The sequence below is a fragment of the Larimichthys crocea genome, chromosome IX (genome assembly GCF_000972845.2).
Source record: "Larimichthys crocea isolate SSNF chromosome IX, L_crocea_2.0, whole genome shotgun sequence".
Classification (NCBI taxonomy): Eukaryota; Metazoa; Chordata; class Actinopteri; family Sciaenidae; genus Larimichthys; species Larimichthys crocea.
This window is the reverse complement of record NC_040019.1, coordinates 13,214,776-13,236,765: the sequence shown is the minus strand read 5'-3', so window position 1 is coordinate 13,236,765 and position 21,990 is coordinate 13,214,776. Positions and strand designations below refer to the sequence as shown.

Sequence of the window (21,990 nt, the reverse complement as noted above, 5' to 3'; positions counted from 1 at the left end):
GATGTTTTAAGCAACTTTAAAGATGAAACAACTTTGGCGACTAAACTAAATCAAAGTTTCTGATCCTTTACTCTCAGCTGCGATCTGTTGTTCCCACTGAATTCCAATGGCTTGATGTAAATCTTTTAAAAACAGGCGTCTCAAATGTAGTTTAATGTTTAACGAGGTTATTGGTAATTTCCTAAAACAGCGTCGCTGTAATGGTTTTAACAAACGTTCTCAACTTTGAATTTGTGTCAATGTTGATTATGTACTTTTTTGTCGTCTGCATTCTTTTTTAGTTGTTATTGAACTAAATAAGCAAAATTAAGTCGACTGAAACTTTACTGCAACATCTTTTTACAATTAATTAAAGATTAATTTTGTGCTTCAAGAGCGCAACTCGTGGTAGTCACCTCTTTCATCAGCGTAATTGTATTTTAGGTTCAGTGAAAACACGACTACGGCTCATTTTCGTCTTGTTTTATTCATGGGGAAAATGTCAAAGTTTTCCGCAAGGTTACAGTCTCATGAATTAGTTTTTTGTTCGTTATTGTCTAGTCTTTCGTCAGTGGAAATAATGTACTGAGGAAACCACGACAAATTGTCAGTCAATGAAATCAACACAAAAGAAATGGTGGCAATCTTGGGGACTATTTCAGTGTGATTAATCCACGGTTGTTGCTCTAGTATGTTTGCATCAGGATGGTGTGTAACTAATAATCTCACAACAATCCGAACGGTCCAGCCCTTCCAGAGCTGTTTCTCGGTAAGAGCCATGAGAGCATGCCTTCTCCTCTCCTCTTCTTCACGTGAGCCTTGTCCCAGCTTTTTGCAGGCGTACTCAATTCCTGTGGCTCGCACTGACAAGCCCACACCTGAAAACACACAAACAACACAACACAACATGGTCCAAGTTGATTTTATGTAAGCATCGCACTTCCGTGAAGTTGAAGAAAAGAATCGATAAAAACGGATTCAGTGTCCCTTCAAGATGCCAAAAACATTTTCAACTTTTCGAAACTCCCCCAGCCTGTTTGTCGTTTTCTCGACTTGACAAATTCCCTCCAGACAAAATGCGCTCAGACGAACAGGACGACAAAAGACTGTCAGAGAAGTTGTTTAAAGAACCTGAGTGCATCACATAATAGTAAAAAACTTTATTTAATTAACATCTAAATGTACAACGAAAATAGGTTGAATATATTTAGTTACAAAGGATGAATGTATAAATGGAGTAATTACAAACGAACGCCCTCGAAAACTAATGTACTGAATAATAGTTAAATAGCTCAAATTAAAATGGCTTTACAAAACACCTATAACATTAATTTCATACTTTGGGCTGTTACAGACTGGGTGCATCTGAACTAACCAATCAGAGCGCTGTTACATCCAAATGGCTTAAGTTGCATAGTGTTTGAACATCGGCTAAGTGGGAGAGGCGGAAAGCTGAATTCAATAGCTATGGGAAACATCGGGAAATGGAAATGGTTACGAATATTTACTAAACCCTAAACCCCAATAAACTAGTGGAAGTAAAAGTATAAAAGTAAATGGAAATACTCCGCTGTAACTTGAGTACCAGTGGAACAATTACGTACTGACAATACTAATCTCAAAACTGGGACTAACAAAAGGTACTTGAGCTAAATGGAGGGAATGCATGAATATTTTTACTTGATATTTTATATAACTGTGTTTGCAGTCTCACCGTCGTCCGACCTCCTTTCCCCAGCAGTCCCTTGGTACTGTCCGAAATGTTGTGCTTGGTTGATGGCTGCCCTTGAAGAAGAAAGACCAGAATCAGTTTGTGGAAAACTGAGATAACCGTTGCACAGAGCGAAGTGGATCGAGTTACGAGCCGATAAACCAGCTGTCCACAAACCGCTCTCTGTTTTCACGTGCTTCGTATGTGCTTGTTGGCCGGCCTCACAATACTGACCTCTCCAACAATCTTGCCACTGGAGGAAACAGGCGGTCGAAAGACATGCTCTCCTGGTACGCAGGAAGGGCTTGCCTTGGAGGTGGTTTTTCAAGTCTCTTAATGAAACATGCATGAGACCAAAACCCGGTAGTCTTTAGTCCCTACACACACATACGCACGCTTGAGCAAGTGAAGACTCACTGCCGTGGCAGTCTTGAAAACGTCCCCGCAGGATCGAGCTCCAGATTCTGGAGGCAAGCTCCTCATGACATCTCCCAATGGTGGACACACACTGACCCGACTGTAGGGAAACATGTTTGTGTTTTTTCTGTATGTACACTAGTTTAGCGTAGTTGTTGTACGCCTGGGTTAGTTTGTGGTAGCTGTCAGACCGACACCTGAGGAATTTTCTGAATGAGGCTCATGCCAAAAACTCTCGCCTCTCCTCATCTGACTTTTGTCGCAAAAGCTTCCTAAGAGGAATAGATGAAGAAGGCACAGTATGAATGTGCAGGCCCATCTCTCCAAAGGGTTAAAATGATAAAAGATTTTTCTAAAATACATATGTAAAACTGACGTTTTTGGCAGTGATCAAGCACCCAGCTCAGACCTCTTAAATATAATTATAAGCCAGTTTTCCCAAAAAAAAAAAAGGTGGCACAACAAAAAGTGATGACGTACAAAACATTGAAACCAGATATTTTCAGGAAAATAAACTTTCCCTGAGAAAGGGTTTTTTGTAAATTGATACGCCCGTTTTTTAACATTGGAAACCAGAAACCGTTGGACAAAAAGTTGGACGTGCAACAAAAGACTGAAGAAGATGCTGAACTGATGAAAGTAACAAGTGGTGGAACATCTCATGATAAAGGAGGTTTACAGGTCAGCGGGTCGGTGACGTGATTCGTCTAAAAAGAACATCCAGAGTCCGTTGTGAAGTGAAGGATGGGAGACGTTCACCACTCGGTTAAAAGAATCTGGGATTTCATCATCAACATTGTTGCTAGATTCAGAGAATCAGAAGAAATCTCTGTACGCAGGACAAGGCCCGAAACCAGTTCTGGACTGCCGTGATCTTCAGCCGGCAGACAGCAGTGCTTCAGAAACATACAGTAGGTCTGTCGTGGACATCAAGGCATGCAAAGAGGAACCGGATAGAAAACCAGATCCAGGTGCTCAGTGCAACACAGCATGAATGGGTTAACCTGCACATTTGTGAAGGCTGCCATTGATGCTGAAGCATATATACAGGTTTTCCAGAACACATATGCTGCCAAAAGACGAAGTCCTGGTTTCAGGGAACGGCATTGCTTATTCGTAAAACGAGGCAAACCACATTCTTGCACGTATGTCCAACAGCATGGCTGCGGAGTCAGAGAGTCAGAGGAGACCCGAAAACATTCGACGTTGAAACCAGAGTGTGTACAGTGGTAACACGACCCTGTCCACTTTTTTCAAACAAATCTCTCATAACATTTTGATAAGTCCGTCCTTGTGCTTTTTTCAGTTATTATTTATGTAAGGCACGCATCACGTGGGGTTTGTGTTTACATTTTAACAGAGGTCACGCCTCTCCAGTGATAAGAAGTCTGTACACTGTTGTCCATCTTGTTATCATCCTCCATCCAAATGTATAGGGCGGCTGCCCACTTCTTATAGTTTTTTATTTTAGCCCTAAGTTCAGCCAAAAGGTTGAGATTAAAACATTAAACACGGGTAATGCCTCATATTTACTCCTGTATATATTCATAGTTTTATTAATCAACGGCAGCTTCAAAAGTGTTGTTAAACCATATTTTTTTACAACTTCCTTGTTGTTCCCGAATGTATCTGGCATGACGAGGTTTTGAAAACTATTTTAAATGCAAATGACATCACGTACACGCCTAACGTACTCAGGTGCTTAATTAAAATGGTTTTTCCTGCCTCGGTTTAATTTGTTGTGCAACTTCTTATGACTTTTTTCTTCCGTGGTCGATAACTGTATTGTCATGTTTAATAAGTGTTTTGCTTCTGATTCAGTAGGAATAACTCAGGTCAGTATCATCATTACAAGTATTGTTTTTATAACAAGACATTTTTAAAAGATCATATTTTCATGTTATCTATGATAGTTTTCCAGGTTGATTAGGAAAGTATGAATATGATTACAAACTAACATAACATAAGAATTTATAACTATTTGTTCTTGCTTTAACGTTATGGTGATCAATGACATATAACTTTGTAATCTGTCTGAATAATACATTTCCTTCTCCTGCGTTCATCCATATATCACAAGGTTGTTTACCACTGTGACAGGATAACGATTCTGATTCGTTACTCTCACACTCGTTTCCCATTGTTTTATGACGGTACAAACTTATGACATTATACAAGGTAGACTAAACACTATGTACTATAGGTTTTTCATGTTTATCTAATGAGAGTTAATATGTCAATTATGCTAAAAAACAGAAACTTTTCTAGTTCTTGTTTTATAATTTTCATTTCATAACCTGGTGCCGTACAGCGTTTGTTATGTGTTTCACCTACGCTATTTTTCATGTTATCCTAAGATAGTTTTTTTCATGTTTTCCGCCACACAGTGAATTTAATACATTTTTCTAATGCGCCGTTTAGTAACAATAAGTTATCACCTTAGATAGATATTGTAAATTATATTTACTATTTTTACTATTTATTTTGCTAAACATAAAGTTTTTTACGTGCTCACTGTAATTGTTCACGGTAAACAATAAAATTGTAACTGACAAGAAAAAGTTGTCTAAGTTTGTACGGTCGTATAACTGAAAAATATCTGCACGTTTGAACATGAAACGGATCCATTTATCCTTTTTTTGTTGCACACTTCTGTATTTTCTCAGCATAAATCATATTTTCCTCTGCAGGGTGAATCGTACCAAAGCGTCCTGCAGGGAGATTGTACTTCTGCAGATCAGGCGGACTCTGACAGAAAAGCGGAACAGTTTCCTTTCCGTCGGCTGCTTCACACACAGACTGGAGGTAATCTCGCGCTGACGGAGAAACGTTAAAATTTAAAACAGGATGTGAAATCACAGAAACAACCAGCACACGTATTTGTACTCATGTGCACACACACACCTATTTCATGGCCAGGTCCACACACTGGTTGATTTGTAAAGCGAAGCATTTCTTTCCACTTCCAGCTTCCTGCCGTTTCCCTCCACCTGCAAAGCATGACAATATTTTAGACTGTAAACATTGTACCAAAGTGATGAGTCTCTGACATATGTTCGGTGGCACTGCCTGGAGAAAAACATACCAAACGTGCACGCGTGGAATGCACGGCCAGCCCGTCAGGTTTCAGACAAGTACGCTCTGCTACAGTGAATGAACTATTAATAGCTCTGGCAAGCGGTGAAAAAGCCGTGGGACCACATTACTCTGCAACTTACTTTCAAAGTTAAAGGCCATGCTGTCACCTGAAGATCACATCTCAGTTGCCCCACAGACAGCCGTTTGGAAAACATAAGTAAGTACATTTCCTTTTTTCAGTCTTGAAAATATTTCACTAGATACAATGAGCAAAAAAACAAAAAACAAAGTATTGTTGAGTGAAGATGAAACCAGTTTTTGGCCGAATTTGAAAAAAAAAAAAGGGCTTAAAGGTCATATCAGCCCAGAAAGCACTGATCTGTGATCAGTTTCATCGTTCCTCGTGCTCGCAAACACTTTTGTTTTGGTGAAGTCACTGTCCTCAGATCCCCATAAAGAAGTGACCAGAAAACATCCTCCACACCTCAACCCTGACAAAGAATCGTGAGGAAACCTGCAAGATTAAATAGTCTAAAAACTGTTCAAAACAAATGATAATTAATAATCATATCACATATAAACTCTTACCTTCTCTGGCTTTAACAAGAGCACGTTTGCTACCATGCTTTCAAATCTCCATGTATGGGGGGGGGGGTGGGAGTGTGTGTTTGGTTCTACAAGCTGGTCTGGTTTAATTCGTCCAAAGCTGCGTGAAATCCAGTCTTCAGCACCGACTGTGATGAAAGTGAGAAGTCATCAGTGAGCACGAGCAGTCCAGTTTTGCGGTAATGAGGCCGTACCGTCTAACCTGCCTGACTCACTGATGAATGGAGATGGGAAGTGCAGGACACGCCCTCCTGACAGAGGCGGATACAACACAGAGCATGATGGGTACATTCTGTTTCATCATAGGTGCAGTCCTAGACAAGAAAACATGAGTCCTATAAACAGACTGGTACTGAGTGGCAGGTCATTATTGTTGCTAAATAGTGTAGTAAATACAGAACGGGAAAAGTACTTTGGATGTAGACTAAATAAAAGCATAAAACAACAGAGTAGAAGTAATCTATTACAAGTAAAGTATCATGTTGTGTTGTTGTAGTGCGGTGAAAGCGGCAACACAGGAAGTGTCCAGGTTGTGGACCGTCTGGCGGGGAAAGTAAGAGACTACGTCCAGGTTTTAGACAGTCTGCGAGGGACGTCACGGAGACCCCGTCCAGGTTTGTTAGAACAGTCTGCGGGGACGCACGGAGACGACTCCAGGTTTTAGACAGTCTGTGGGGACTTCACAGAGACTACGTCCAGTTTTTAGACAGTCCTGCAGGGACAATCACGGAGACGACGTCAGGTTTTTAGACATCTGCGGGGACGTCACGAGACCTACGCCAGGTTTTAGACAGTCTGTGGGGACGTCACCGGAGACTACAGTCCAGTTTTAAGACGTCGCGGGGAACGTCACAGAGACGACGTCCAGGTTTGAGAAAAGTCTGTGGGGACGTCTCAAGACTACTCCAGGGTTCAACAGTCTGCGGGGCTGCACGGAGACTACGTACAGGTTTTAGACAGTCTGCAGGGACGTCACGGAGACTACTTCCAGGTTTGTAGACAGTCTGCGAGCGTCACGGAGACTACGGTCCAGGTTTTTTAAGACAGTACCTGCGAGACGTCACGGAGACTAACTCCAGGTTTCAAGACAGTCTTGACAGTCTCAGAGACTAGGTGCCAGGGTTTTAGACAGTCCTGTGGGGACGTCTTCAAGAGACTACGTCCAGGTTTCAGACAGTCCCTGCGGGGACGTCACGGAGAACGATGTCCGGTTTCAGACGTCTGCGGGGACGTCACGGAGACTAAGTCCAGGTTTCAGGACAGTCTGCGGGGACGTCACGGAGACTGCCAGGTTTTAGACTCTGTCTCACATCAAAACTTGAGTTTCATTATCGTTCGTATTTTTATTTTGGTGTGTTTTCTTGTTTTAGTTCATTTTTTATTGTTTTAGTTTAGTTTTTGTTAGTTATTATTTTAAAATATCAGGGTTAAACTTGTGCACCAGCCGCCTTCCTTGTGCGTGTTTGCTGATACTGTAGTTATCTGAGAAAACTAAAGTCATATTTTATATTAGTTCAGTTTTTATTCATACGCAGTTACTAAAAGTTTTTTTCACAGCCAGTTTTTGTTCAGTTTTATAATAATAACTCATTAAATGTGCCATGATTTTGCAACACAGCTCACTGAAACATGTAACACCTGAAGGAGAGCTCAGTGCATCAGGGGAATGAGTAACCCTACACCTGGGTTGGTACGGATGACACCACGCAGCTAGTTTATTTTATGTTTTTGCTAATATTCGTTGTTATTTTTGTTGAGGAAATGAGTTGCTGTTTTGTTTGTTTTGATGGACAAACAATCCTCTACACAGACAATTATATTTATTTGATCTGGGGACATAATCAGCCGCTTTTATATACTAATGTTCTTTCGGTGAATACTTCTGCCCTCGTGGTGTACACTTGATAACGGGAGCTCTCCGTCGGTTTTATGTGAGAAAGGTGGGCGCAGGAAGTCCGACATGGGGGTAAGCAATACACTTCATGCCTTCATGAAGGAGCCAAATGTCAGAGGCCCATTTCAACATAGAGGAGTGGGCGTCTTAAATACATGCAGGGGTCAGAGGCAGACCATCAGTCCTTCATCAGTCCTTCATAGTCCTTCAGTCAGTCCGTCATCATCCTTAGAGAGCCGAGAAGAACCTAAACCAACAAACCTGACAGAGACAAACTAGAAGAACATCCCGGATGGACATGACAATGATACAGATAAGATATATAAATAAATGAGAAAGAATGACACAAGAACGACATCAAGTGTTGACCCGAGCCATCCGACCCACCTTTCCAGGTGTGATGAGGCTCGCTTACCTGCAGACAGGTTTGGATGAGGCTTCTTACATTCGAACATTGTGATCGATGCCGTTTAACCTGCAGACGGTGTGGATGGAGCTTGTTACCTACAGACAGGTGTGATGAGGCTCGTTACATGCAACAGGTGTGATGGAGGCTCATTACCTGCAGACAGGTGTGATGGAGGCTCGTTACCTTGCGGACAGGTGTGATGGAGGTTCGTTTACATGCGGACAGGTTTGGATGGAGGGCTCGTTACCTGCGGACAGGTTGATGGAGGGTCGTTTCATGCGGACAGGTGTGATGGAGGCTCGTTACCTGCGGACAGGTGGAATGGAGGTTCGTTGCATGGCAGACAGGTGTGATGGAGGCTCGTTACCTACAGACAGGTGTGGATGGGAGAGCTCGTTTAACCTACAGTACAAGGTGTGGATGGGAGCTCGTTACATGCAACAAGGTGTGATGGAGGCTTCGTTACATGCGACAGGTGTGATGGAGGCTCGTTATCTGGCAGACAGGTGTGGATGGAGGCTCGTTACCTGCAGACAGGTTGTGATGGAGGCTCGTTACACTGCAGACAGTGTGATGGAGGCTTTTACCTGCGGACAGGTGTGATGGAGGCGCGTTACCCGCAGACAGGTGTGATGGAGGCTTGTTTACCTGCAGACAGTGTGATGGAGGCTTGTGACAGCCTTTGTGTTATTGTTAAACACAGGAAAGGGGAAGAAAGGGGACAGCAGCCACGTGTTGAAACCATCCAGCAGGCACATGGAGCGTATAACGTGGGTAAACACTGACATGACATTTTAAGGCACCAACACCTTAGGCTTGTGCTTCCTATTTTTTTTTTACTTTTGTGCCGCTGTGCATGCTTCGCTCGATGACAGTGAAAAATGGTTGTGTTGTAGGCACAAGCTGCTGAAAATAACAGAGTTTTCAGAGTGCAGTACTGCCGCGTTGTGTCACCTGAATGACGGATTCGTCTGCAGGATTACTTGGCGGCCCACTGGGATCCATTTCATTTGGGAGAATTTTTAAAATACGACAGAAGTACCATTAACACGTCAGCTGTTATTCTGCCTGTAACAAAAACCAACCACGCTCTGTTTTCAGTTTTTTTCAACCTGAAAACTATTTTTCAGTCAAAATTTTTTGTTTTGGGAGCCGTGTCAAACTGATGATCGGCTACTTTAACGCCTTTAGTTTGCTTAAGGTTTGAAGATAAACACTCCCTGGTCTGCCCAGAATCTGTGCATCCATTGGGCCTACATCAAAATGCAAAGTCATCTTTAAAAAATAAATAGAATAGAATAACTTTGTGTAAAGAGTTTAATTGTGTATGCAAAGGTAAAGCGTAGTGGTTCCCCTGGCCCGATTTGGTCCCAGCGATGCGGTTTGGTCCGGTTGGGTCGTAACAAACACGTGGGTCAAACTTTAATGGCATCCATCCATAGCTTTTGAAGACATGTCACTCAAACCCACAAACGATCACCACGTCATGAGACACATCTCTGGGGACAAGTCAAGTAGACATAGTTCATAAATATAAGTCCCAAACTTGTGCACGTAGAACCCCTGTTCTCACAGCAATCCAACCGGGAAGAGTCCTTTCAGTCTTGACTAAAGTGGTGACCAACCAACAGGCCGGGGCTACAATGTTTTGTGGAAAATGACTTTCCCTGTTTGCTTTTGCACTCGTCTGGTTGAACGCTCCCCTCGGAACCACAGTGCTGGTTTAATGCAGGTTCATACTGAGAGTTTTCAGTCGGCTCTTGTTTTACATCTATGCACTGTTTTCAGACGGTGATGACTCTGCGAGACATGTGCCGTCCGTCCAACTCTTCATTTTCAGACTTTTCTGTCTACAACAACCGACAAATATCAACTCCAAGATTATGCGACTCCAAAGATGGGTCGCATAGACGCGGAGTCCCGCCCATCAATTACGGCAGCGTTGGCGAATGTATGGCACATAATTGTGTGCTCTGAACGTCATGCCAAACGTTTTTCCTGCTTCGAGGACTCGACTGGCTTTGAAATGTCGAACCGCACATCTTTTTATGATTGGTGAATTTAGGGTGAAGAAGAGCGTCCTCTCTTACTGATACATGTGATATCATCAGGACTTTCATACCGTTTAACAGGACTAAGGCCACAGACAGCAGCCCACCGCGCCCCTCATCTGACTGCTCTGTGAAATCACTCGTCCTCGAACAGTTTTCAGCCTTTAAAAAGCACCCATGTTTGTACTCCCGCGTTAGAGAAGACACAGATTTTCCTCACAGGCCTTCCGTCCTAAATGCTTATAATGGCATTTAATAAAAAGGAAGTTTTCACAGAAGAGCCTTGAGGGCTTCCTGTTTATAAGAATGCCTTTAACATAGCAATCCACGACATCATGTGTTGTGATATATATTATGTGTCATCGCTTAAAAAATGACCTTCAACGCAGACTAACTCACGCATTTGTCCCAGGTGGATGGCCAGTTTTCTCATCCGATATAAAAAGTTCTATCTATTAAAACAATGACTTGGTAATTTTAATTTTTATATATTTTTTTCTATTGGTAGAGATCGTAAGTTTAATGCCGATTCACCTGATAGATTCCAATTTTTAAAGTACGTTTTATGTCTCATGCTGAATAAGATGGAGGCTGAAATTTACCTTTGGATCAATGAAATATCTACCTATGCACAAACAGCATGTTGCAAACAACTTTGAGCAGTAAATCTGAACATGTGATAGATTTTGAAAGATTGGTGTACCCAGACATCACAGGAACGTTATTGCAGTGTTGAAACTCCATCAGAGTTGAAGGTTAAGGCTCATGACATTGAAATAAATGCTGATATTCCTTCGCTTTTCAATGCTGAAGCTGTGAAGAAACATTTGAATCAGAGTTAATTCAATGTTGGTTCAATGATTGATTTTAAGTCGAACTAACATCGATGTAGGTCTTTCTGATCTAGTTTCATGTTAATATTTCAATGTTGAGGCAACGTTGATGCATCCGCGTTGATTCAGATGTTGGTCTGCTCCTGGGTAGTTTGTATATTTTAGGTTTAGTTGGACCAGGTAAATCTGATTGGACGAGTCATTGCATGCGTTGCTGATGATAGAGAATAACAGCACGGAGACTTTAAGTGGCAGAATCACTCTTCACATTACAGCTTACAGTCTTAATAAAGATGAACAAGGAGGACAACATTTATGCACAATGCAAAGAAGTCATGACTGAGTACTGTTTAACCCAGAAAACAACATATCACTCAAGTCGTGATGTTATTTTTGAATATCAGCATGGCTGTGATGAACTTCGGACCAATCACAGCTGCTAATAATTCATTTATAGTATTTATAGTATATAAGTACATTAGCAGACAGGAAGTGCATTGTTTTGAGGTTTCAAAGAGAAATCTTGCGTGCTGACGCGGTAAACTAAAATCGTGACCACAGGAAAAGCATCAGACCTGTTGGAACATTACTGTGTTAGCATTATAAAATGGCGCTAATTAAAAATGATCTGATGGTCTGATGTCACGGTAACGCCTGCAGCTGCGTGTTTCATTGATGATTTATGAAGTCCTCTAATTAACTTTTTGGCCAACTTCACCCAGAGCGAGGAGACCCTTGAGAGTTTTGGAGAGTTCAAAAACGGAAAAAACAACTACAGCCCGTGAGGAGCATTCATGGAGGGGGTATCATGGGCCTTGATAAAGACAATAGGTGGAAACGGATGAGATGACCCTGTTTTTTAAACGGCAAAAATGTTCCAAATTTCCACCATCAGATGGCCACAGGCCGGCCTAAATAGTAGCTTTAGATCTTATCCAAGGAAAACTTTCTGATGGGTGAAGGTTGGAAAGTTTGAGACTTCCTGATATCAAAGCTGAAAAACAAACAAATCACATTTGACACTATATTTGGAGACTAATTTCACCTGAGGGGGACATTATATACCGTAAAACACGTGATGCCCCAGAGAAGGATCAAAGAACGAAACGATGGTCAGGTTACGTCACAGCGGTCGCCTTGCAGGTTTTTACACAAACGATGTCTGTAAGAAACACAAATGAAATGACACACACACACACACACACCACACAACACCACACACACACCAACACACCACACACACACACACACACCATCAACAGCAAAACAGCCCGACGCGCACTAATCAAGTTTAAGAATTGCCCCTCAACATTTTTTTTTTGATTTTTTTTTTTATTTTTTTTTTGTATTTTTTTTTGAGCGTAGAGAAACGTTTAGGTGCGTGCACGTTCTCCGAGATCACAACACAAATCAAAATCAAATCAAATTCAAATCAATTTTATTTGGACAGCCCAAAGTCACAAGTCCAGTTTTCCTCGAGGGCTGTACAATCTGTACAGGAGAGACACCTCTGTCTTAGACCCTGGTTGGCTTCATGCGACCAGCGTCTTCAATATCCTCACACGAGTCAGACTCACAAAAACCCTCGTCATGTCATGTTCCCTGTGTTTCCAATCACCTTCCAGTCTGCAGCTCGTTCAGTTTGATTTTATCTATCGAGTTTATCAATTATCTCATGACACTTTCCTATAAAAAGCAGGTCCAGACGGGTCACCAACAACCGGGACAAGTGGGTAGGGAAAAACCTCTTTCACCAAGCTCTCACCACCATAAAAGTCAGTCCCACATTTACTCTTGCCCGGCGCTTTCTGCTCGCTCACTCTCTCCTTTTCCTCCTTCTTAGCTTCCTCCGTCAGCGTCCTCTTCACTCTATTCTCCTCTGCCACATGTACATAGAAAGCTGCTGAGCCTGTTTACCTCCTCTTCGTCTTCCTGTCGTCCATAACGCCTGTTGGTACAAACACTCAGTCGTCAGCTTCGCGGTGAGCTCAGAGCGACGGGTACCCGTCCTCGAGCGCACCGCCGAGCTGACGAACTTAGCTAACGCAGCTACAGCTTCAGCAGTTTACTTTCACTGTCCATCATAAACTCTGTAATCACAGAGAGTTGAGGCGGAGCAGCCCGGAGCATCAGAGGAAAACCAGAAAAACATTTCCTCCAGAAAATAATGATCCAGTTTGCACCAGAATCAGTGAAATAGTGCGGGGTGGGGACTTAGTGCCCGTAAGCGTTACGTACGTCTCCCGACCCGGCCCAAAGTTACATAGTGTGAGAACAGACTACGAATGACAGAGACACCGTTCAGCTGATCACAGGTCAGTGTGGGGTCAACCGGAGGACACAGACTTTGAAACATTTATTTATTGTTATGTATTTAAATTTTAAATTCTCCAGATTGCAACATGATGAGTAACGTTGGAATATTTTTCTTTTATTTCAAATTATGCATAGAAAAAACAACACACGAAAAACAAACAAACCAGGAACAATTAGTGTGTCAGCAAACAGACAAACTACAATCGACAATGCAACACAATCAACACTGCCAAACGTGCTGTTATACCTCTGTACATATAATTTTATTTTATCGTATTTGCCGATTGCTTTTTTGATATTTTATTATGATATTTTGCTTATAATAGTAATAATTTTTATTCTTTGTTGTCACTTTGTGTAATGCGCTGCTGCACTATAATTTCCCACTTGGGATAAAAAGTATATCGATCATCTATCTATCGATCTATCTATCTAGCTATCGTATCTATCTATCTATCTATCTATCTTCTATACAATCACGATATACTGCACACATGGACATCCCGCAAACTGAAACCACAATAACAAAAAGTATCCTCCACCTGGAGTAAAGTTCAACATGTGTGTGATGACCATCTGTCATCTGACTGCAGCGTGACTTCGTGTGGACTTGGTATGAAATTTGGGATGATAGAGTACAAATGTGCGCACGCCCCCTCAGTGGTGAGGTGGAGGAGGAGGAGTGGAGAGGAGGTGGAGGTCTGCAAGCTATAAACCCGGCCCACACCCGCTGCAAGCTCCTCTGCATCATCACTGCTCATGACTGGACTGTAAAAGTCCATCCAGGCTTCAGCTCGTTGTTTTCTCAGACATTAGAAATGGGCATCACAAAGCTCACGTGGCTGTTGGATCATAGTGGCGGGCCTCTCTCACGGTGCCTGTCGGCAGCGGTGTCTGCTGTTCGTTGGACCTGCGGTTGATAACAAGGAAATCAGTAAGGTATGCTAGATCTGAGTAATTAATTAAAAATGAGGTCAAGCGCTGAGGTCTGCTCCTTGTAAAGCTCACTGAAAACAAACGATGTTAAACTTTTTTGTTATCCAATTATCTTTATATTATTAACAAACTTTTCAGCACATTAAAATAGAGTGCATTCAAACGTCATCATCTTTAGCTCTCTTATTAACGCTGAGCTGCCCCTGCACAGGCATTTAGATGAATCCGGACTCAATTTGCATATAGACAGATCCTTAACAATGTTAATGTTGCCAGTGTTCAGAACACATGACTTCAATGGACCCGGGATTCGTGTGTGTTTGGTCTTCATACTGAATTATTAACGTGGTTAAGTAGATCAACTTGAATACTGAGAGTGTTTTTTTACGCGCTGATTAAATTACACTTGAATCGCTCACTGGGTCAGCTCCGCATAATCAAAGAAAACATTTACTCCCAGGCATCATTGGAAACCATGATATTAAATATAATGTATAAACATGTTAAACAAACGTGTTCAAGTATACAGTTGACTCTTTGTTAAATACTTAAATAATAAATAATAATAAGAATAATAATAAGAATAATAATAATTAATGAATTGATGATGATAATGACAATGATCATAACGGTTTTTGTCATCACTCTTGTATTTTAGTGTTCCAGTACCTTCAAAACCCGCAATTTTATTTTCTAACTGATCACTAATTTTTTTTGTCCGTACGGTTTTCTTTTGAAAAACAGCAGCACAAGTCTATGATCCCCCCCCTGCCTTAAGTAGCGGAGTCAGGTAGCTAACATGAAACTACGCAAGTGAAGTACCTCAGACTGTTTCAAAGTGCAGTAGTTAGAGTAAAATGTAAATCAAAATAAAGTAAATTTTAGACCACTGGTTCCAAGTTAAAAACTTTTAAGAATAGAATCAGAAATACTTTATTAATCCCCCGCAGGGAAATGGTGATTTAATTTTTGTTCCAGCTGCTCCCAAACGGTCAGCTGAGAGAAGTGAAGTGACAGCAAGAAAACACAAAAAAAAGTTATTAAAAACATACACTATTGATACAATTCAGCCATTTAACCACTACTACACACATGTATAAAAAACATGTTAAATAACAAACCCCCTCTATGTACCGTGGAACGTATAGAATATGTAAGTAGAATTAAAACCTTAGATAAGATTGAGTCTTGACAGGATCGCCGAAGGAGTTTATACACTGATTATTTAGAAATCAATCCCCAAAACATTAAAAAAATGTAGTGTAATCGTGTTTCTTGGGGTCGCGGGCTGAAAAGTATTGGGACCCTCTGGAAAGTTTGGACTGAAACTGTTTCGAAATGGTTTGTGTATTGATGTACATTCACAAAAACAAACGAGTAAATTAATACATCAAAAATGAGCATGGGGCTATTAACCTGTCTTTAATGTTGCATTCCTGTAATTGAACTTTGTATGGTTCTTTTGTGTTTGTTTCTGTTATTTGCCGTGAATACCTCATTTACTGTACGGGTGACAGGAGGAAGGGGCCGCCTGTGAAAGTAAAAATTGTGTATTATTTATTATTTAATCTTAACGGAAGGTACTGAGTTGGAATCGAGCGCATGAAGATTCGTGTTAGGGACGCTGTTGTTTGGAACTCCAAGTCCCAGAATCATCGCCGCGCAAGCTTGGAGGAAAGGGGCGCTGTCCAGCGGACATATAAATTGTGTGCAAAAACCCACCGACGATGCCGGTTCACTTGAGACCAAACAACCAACCCGGCCCGCCGGTGCTGCGCGCGCTGTCCGCTTCAAACACCGACACAGATACAGACAGACAGACTACAAACTACAACTACAACTACAGAACTACAACTACAGACTACAACTACAGACTACACTACGACTGCCTGTCAGCTGTCATAACAAGCTATAACAGAGCTAAACAGCTGCCATGGCCGTTAACGGGTCCAGAGCGGCCGTTGGCTTCGGTGGCTGGCCGGTGGTCCTCCGGCGTTCTTCGGGCGGTTCTGGTTTTGTGGGTCCGGTCACATCGACGACCAGATCGTGAAGGTAAGCAGAACCGAACCGAACCGAACCGAGGCTGGAGTCAGCGAAGTCTGGACTTTTAAAACCAGCTGAGACCACGAGCACGTGAGCAAAACAATCCAGCGTTAAAAACAAACAACAAACAAACAAGCTGCTTGTTTCCGAATCATTAAAACAAACAAACAAACAACGACTCTGTTCTGAATCATTAAAAACAACAGCTGCTGTTCCGAATCATTAAACAAACAAATAACGAGCTGGGTTCTGAATGCATTAAAACAAACAAACAAACAAGCTGCTGGTTCCGAATCATTAAAACAAACAAACTGCTGGTTCCGAATCATAAAACAACAAACAACGGCTGTTCTGATCATTAAACAAACAACTGCGGGTTCCGATCATTAAAACAAAACAAGCTGCTGGTTCGAATCATTAAAACAAACAAGCTGCTGGTTCGCGAATCATTAAAACAACAAGCATGCTGGTTCGAATCATTAAAACAAACAAACTGCGGGTCTGAATCATATAAAACAAACAAACTGCTGGTTCCAATCATTAAAAAACAAACAAACAAGCTGCTGGTTCTGAATCATTAAAACAAACAGCTGGCTGGTTCCGAATCATTAACAAACAAGCTGCTGGTTCGAATCATTAAAACAAACAAACAAAACAAGCTGGCTGGTTTCTGAATCATTAAAACAAACAACAAACAACTGCTGGTTCTGAATCATTAAAAACAAACAAACAAACAAGCTGCTGGTTCTGAAGCATTAAACAAACAAACAAACAAAACGCCGGGTTCCAATCATTAAAACAAACAAGCTTCTGGTCGGAATCATTAAACAACACTGCTGGTCCGATCTTAAAACAAGCCTGTGGTTCGTGAATCATAAAACAAACAACTGCTGGTTCGAATCATTAAAACAAACAAACTGCTGGTTCTGAATCATTAAAACAAACAAACAAACAAACTGCTGGTTCGAATCATTAAAACAAACAAACAAACAAACTGCTGATTCTGAATCTTAAAACAAACAACTGCTTGGTTCTGAATCAGTTTAAAAACAAACAAACTGCTGTTCTGAATCATTAAAAACAAACGAGCCTGCTCCCACCTGGTTTCTGAATCATTAAAACAAACAAACTGCTGGTTCGAATCATTAAAACACAAACTGCTGGTTCCGAATCATTAAAACAAACAAACAAACAAACTGCTGGTTCTGAATCATTAAAACAACAAACTGCTGGTTCTGAATCATTAAAACAAACAAACTGCTGGTTCGATCATTAAAACAAACAACTGCTGGTTCCGAATCATTAAACAAACAACAACAATGCTGGTTAGAATAATTAAAACAAACAACTGCTGGTTCCGAATCATTAAAACAAACAAAAACAACTGCTGGGTTCTGAATCATCTGTAGGTTTGTATGAACTCACACGCAAGTGACGTGCAAACACCTGCAGCACACACACCTTGTAGTGTGTCAGAGGACAATGAGTCTTTTATTTTATTATTTTTATTATTTTTATTATTTTTATTGTCTCGTCTTTTTTCAGATGATGTTTGATCTTATGTCACAGCTGCTGAAACTCAAATGTTCAGTGTGGTTTGTAAAGGAAAATGACTTCCTGTTTGCTTTTGCACCGTCCTGGTTGACCACAGAGTTGGTTAATGCAGGTTCAACTGAGAGTTCAGTTCTCTCGTTTTACATTGTAGTGCATTGTCTTCAGACGGTGATGACTCTGCGAGACATCGTCCAACTCTCACAGCCTCCTGCTGCTGAGCTGCTGAAACTCAAATGTTCAGTGTGGTTTGTGCTCGTGCAGTACTCCAGTGTACTCCATGTACTTATGTACTCTTCCACTCGACATAAATTGACTCCATAATATATAAATAATAAGTAATATAATAATAATAAGCTCCAAATGTTTCAGTTTCTGCTGTTTCAGGTATGTGGTCCGTGTACGTTAACACAGGTTCAACAATACAAAGAAAAATGTGCTGCATGAGAAGACAGTGTAACAAGTTATAATAATAATAATAATAATAATATAATAATAAATAGAATAATACTAATGTAATATTTCGTCCCTACTCATACAAGCTTGCTGGGTTCTGAAATCATTAAACAAACAAACGGCTGGTTCGGAATCATTAAAACAAACAAGCTGCTGGTTCTGAATCATTAAAACAAACAACAAACGAGCCTGCTGGTTCTGAATCATAAAACAAACAACTGTGGTTCTGAATCATTAAAACAAACAAGCTGCTGGTTCTGAATCATTAAAACAAACAACCTGCTGGTTCCGAATCATTAAAAACAACAAACAAACAAGCTGGCTGGTTCTGAACATTAAACAAACAAGCTGCTGGTTCTGAATCATTCTGTAGGTTCGTTGATGAACTTCACACGCAGAGTGACGTGCAAACACCTGCAGCACACACACCTGTTAGTGTGTCAGAGGACAGATGAGTCTTTTATTATTATTTTTATTATTTTTATTATTTTTATTGTCTCGTCTTTCAGAGGATGTTTGATCTTATGTCACAGCTGCTGAAACTCAAATGTTCAGTTGGTTTGTAAAGGAAAATGACTCCTGTTTGCTTTTGCACCTGTCGGGTTAAACCACAGAGTTGGTTAATGCAGGTTCATACTGAGAGTTCAGGTCTGCTCGTTTTACTATGGTAGTGCATTGTCTTCAGACGTGTGATGACTCGCGAGACATCGTCCAACTCTCACAGCCTCCTGCTGCTGAGCTGCTGAAACTCAAATGTTCAGTGTGGTTTGTGCTCGGCAGTACTCCATGTACTCCATGTACTTTATGTACGCTTCACTCCGACATAAATTTGACTCCATAATATAGTAATATAATAAGTAATATAATAATAATAAGCCCTAATGTTTCAGTTTCTGCTGTTTCAGGTATGTTTGTCGCGTGTACGTTAACACAGGTTCAACAATACAAAGAAAAATGTGCTGCATGAGAAGAACAGTGTAACAAGTTGTTTGTTTTAATGATTCAGAACCAGCAGCTTGTTTGTTTTAATGATTCAGAACCAGCAGTTTGTTTGTTTTAATGATTCAGAACCAGCAGCTCGTTTGTTTTAATGATTCGGAACCAGCAGCTCGTTTGTTTTAATGATTCGGAACCAGCAGTTTGTTTGTTTTAATGATTCAGAACCAGCAGTTTGTTTGTTTTAATGATTCAGAACCAGCAGTTTGTTTGTTTTAATGATTCAGAACCAGCAGCTTGTTTGTTTTAATGATTCGGAACCAGCAGCTCGTTTGTTTTAATGATTCGGAACCAGCAGTTTGTTTGTTTTAATGATTCAGAACCAGCAGTTTGTTTGTTTTAATGATTCAGAACCAGCAGCTTGTTTGTTTTAATGATTCGGAACCAGCAGCTCGTTTGTTTTAATGATTCAGAACCAGCAGCTCGTTTGTTTTAACGATTCAGAACCAGCAGCTCGTTTGTTTGTTTGTTTGTTTGTTTTTAACGCTGCATTGTTTTGCTCACGTGGCTCGGGGTCTCAGCTGGTTTTAAAAGTCCAGACTTCGGCTGACTCCAGCAGGTTCGGTTCGGTTCGGTTCTGCTTACCTTCACGATCTGGTCGTCGATGATGACCGGACCCACAAACACCAGAACCAGCCCGAAGAACGCCGCGAGGACACCGGCCACCACGAAGCCAACGGCCGCTCTGGACCCGTTAACGGCCATGGCAGCTGTTAGCTCTGTTATTAGCTCTGTTATGACAGCTGACAGGCAGTCTGTAGTTGTAGTTGTAGTTTGTAGTTGTAGTTTGTAGTCTGTCTGTATCTGTGTCGGTGCTTTGAAGCGGACAGCGCGCGCAGCAGCCGGTTGGTTGTTTGGCTCTGACCGGCTCCGTCGGTTGTTGACACATTTATAGTCCGCTGGCCACGCCCCCCTCTTCCTCCAAGCTGCGCGGAGGATTCTGGGACTTGGAGTTCCACACACGCGTTCTACACAAACTCCATTTCCACTGATTTAAATAATAATAATAACACATTTTATTTCACAGGCGCCTTCCTGTCACCGTACAGTAAATGAGAGTACACGGCAAATAACAGAAACAAACAAAAAGAACCATAAAAGTATCAAATTACAGGAATGCAACATTAAAAACAGGTTAGAATAGTCCCCATGCTTCATTTTTTATGTATTATTTACTCGTTTTTGTGTGAAATAATTTCATACACAACATTTCTACAGTCTAATTCAGAGGGTCCCAAACTTTTCAGCCCGCGACCCTCAGAAACAACGATACCACTATTTTTTTATGTTTTGATTTCTTTAAATAATCAGTGTATTCTCTGTGCAGACTGTCAAAGACTAAAGTCTTTATAAGGTTTTAGATTTACATATTACATATTATTATAGTTCACTGTTACTGGTTTTTATTTAACTGTTATTTATACATGTGTGTATAGTGTTAAAATAGGATATTGTATAGGTGTATAGTTTTAAATATTTGTGTTTTCTTGCTGTCACTTACTCTCTCACTGACCGTTTGGGAGCTGCTGGAACAAAAACTATTTCCCTGCGGGGAATAATAAAGTATTTCTGATTCTGATTCTAAAAGTTTTTAACTTTGGGAACCAGTGGTCTAATTTACTTTATTTTTATTTTACATTTACTCTAAATACTGCACTTTGAACAGTTCTGAGGTACTTCACTTGAGTATTTTCATGTTATGCTACATGTACTCCGCTACATTAAGGAGGATAATAGACTTTTGCTGCATGTTTTTCAAAATAAAACCTTACGTACAAAAAATATGATCAGTTTAGAAAATAAAATGCGTTTTTTAATTAATTAAACTTTTAAAATACAAGAGTGATGACAAAACCTTTATGACATCATTGTCATTATTATTATTATTATTATTATTATTATTATTATTATTATTATATTTAAGTATTTAACAAACGAGTCAAATGTATACTTGACACGTTTGTTAATTGTATATGTACATCTATATTTAATATCATGGTTTCCAATGATGACTGGGAGTAAATTAGTAAATGTTTTCTTTGATTATGCGGAGATGACCCAGTGAGCCGATTTAAATGAAATTTAATCAGGCAGTAAAAACACTCTCAGTATGTTCAAGTTGATCTTCTTTGATTAACCACGTTAATATTAAGATGAAGACAAACACACATGAAACAGGTTGTCTCATTGAAGTCACTGTGTTATGTAACACTGGCACATTAACATCTGTTAAGACTGTCTATATGCAAATGAGTCCGACATAAAGTGCCTGTGAGGAGGCAGCTCAGCGTTAATAAAGAGAGATAAAGATGATGAAGTTTGAATGCACTCTACTTTAATGTGCTGAAAAAGTTTGTTACATAATATAAAGATAATTGATAACAAAAGTTTAACGTCGTTTGTTTTTAGTGAGATTTAACAGGAGCAGACCTCAGCGCTCTGAGCTCATTTTTAATTAATTACTCAGATTCTAGCGTACCTTAATGATTTCCTTGTTTATCACCGCCGGTCCAACGAACAGCAGAACCGCTCCGAACAGCACCGTGAGAGAGCCTGCCACTATGAATCCAACAGCCACGTGAGCTTTACTGATGCCCATTTTCTAATGTCTGAGAAACAACGAGCTGAAGCCTGGATGAGACTTTACAGTCCAGTCATGAGCAGTGATGATGCAGAGGAGGCTGCAGGCCGGAGTGTGGGCCGGGTTTATAGTC

General features: G+C 40.7%; 1 protein-coding gene across 3 annotated transcripts in view; it reads right to left on the bottom strand.

The window, feature by feature from the left end:
* The window catches only part of scarb1 (scavenger receptor class B, member 1), a 36,091-nt gene extending 14,124 nt beyond the window's left edge, over positions 1 to 21,967 (bottom strand). For 2 of the 3 annotated variants that reach the window (XM_027282142.1, XM_027282144.1), the window contains exon 1: positions 21,756 to 21,967. In XM_027282142.1, coding sequence (XP_027137943.1) covers positions 21,756 to 21,875 — 120 coding nt within the window. In that variant the 5' untranslated portion in view covers positions 21,876 to 21,967. Of the gene's footprint in view, positions 1 to 19,861; positions 20,246 to 21,755 lie in introns of those variants that run through there. The other variant, XM_027282143.1, reaches the window with a different exon arrangement.
* Between the last annotated feature and the right edge of the window lie 23 nt (positions 21,968 to 21,990).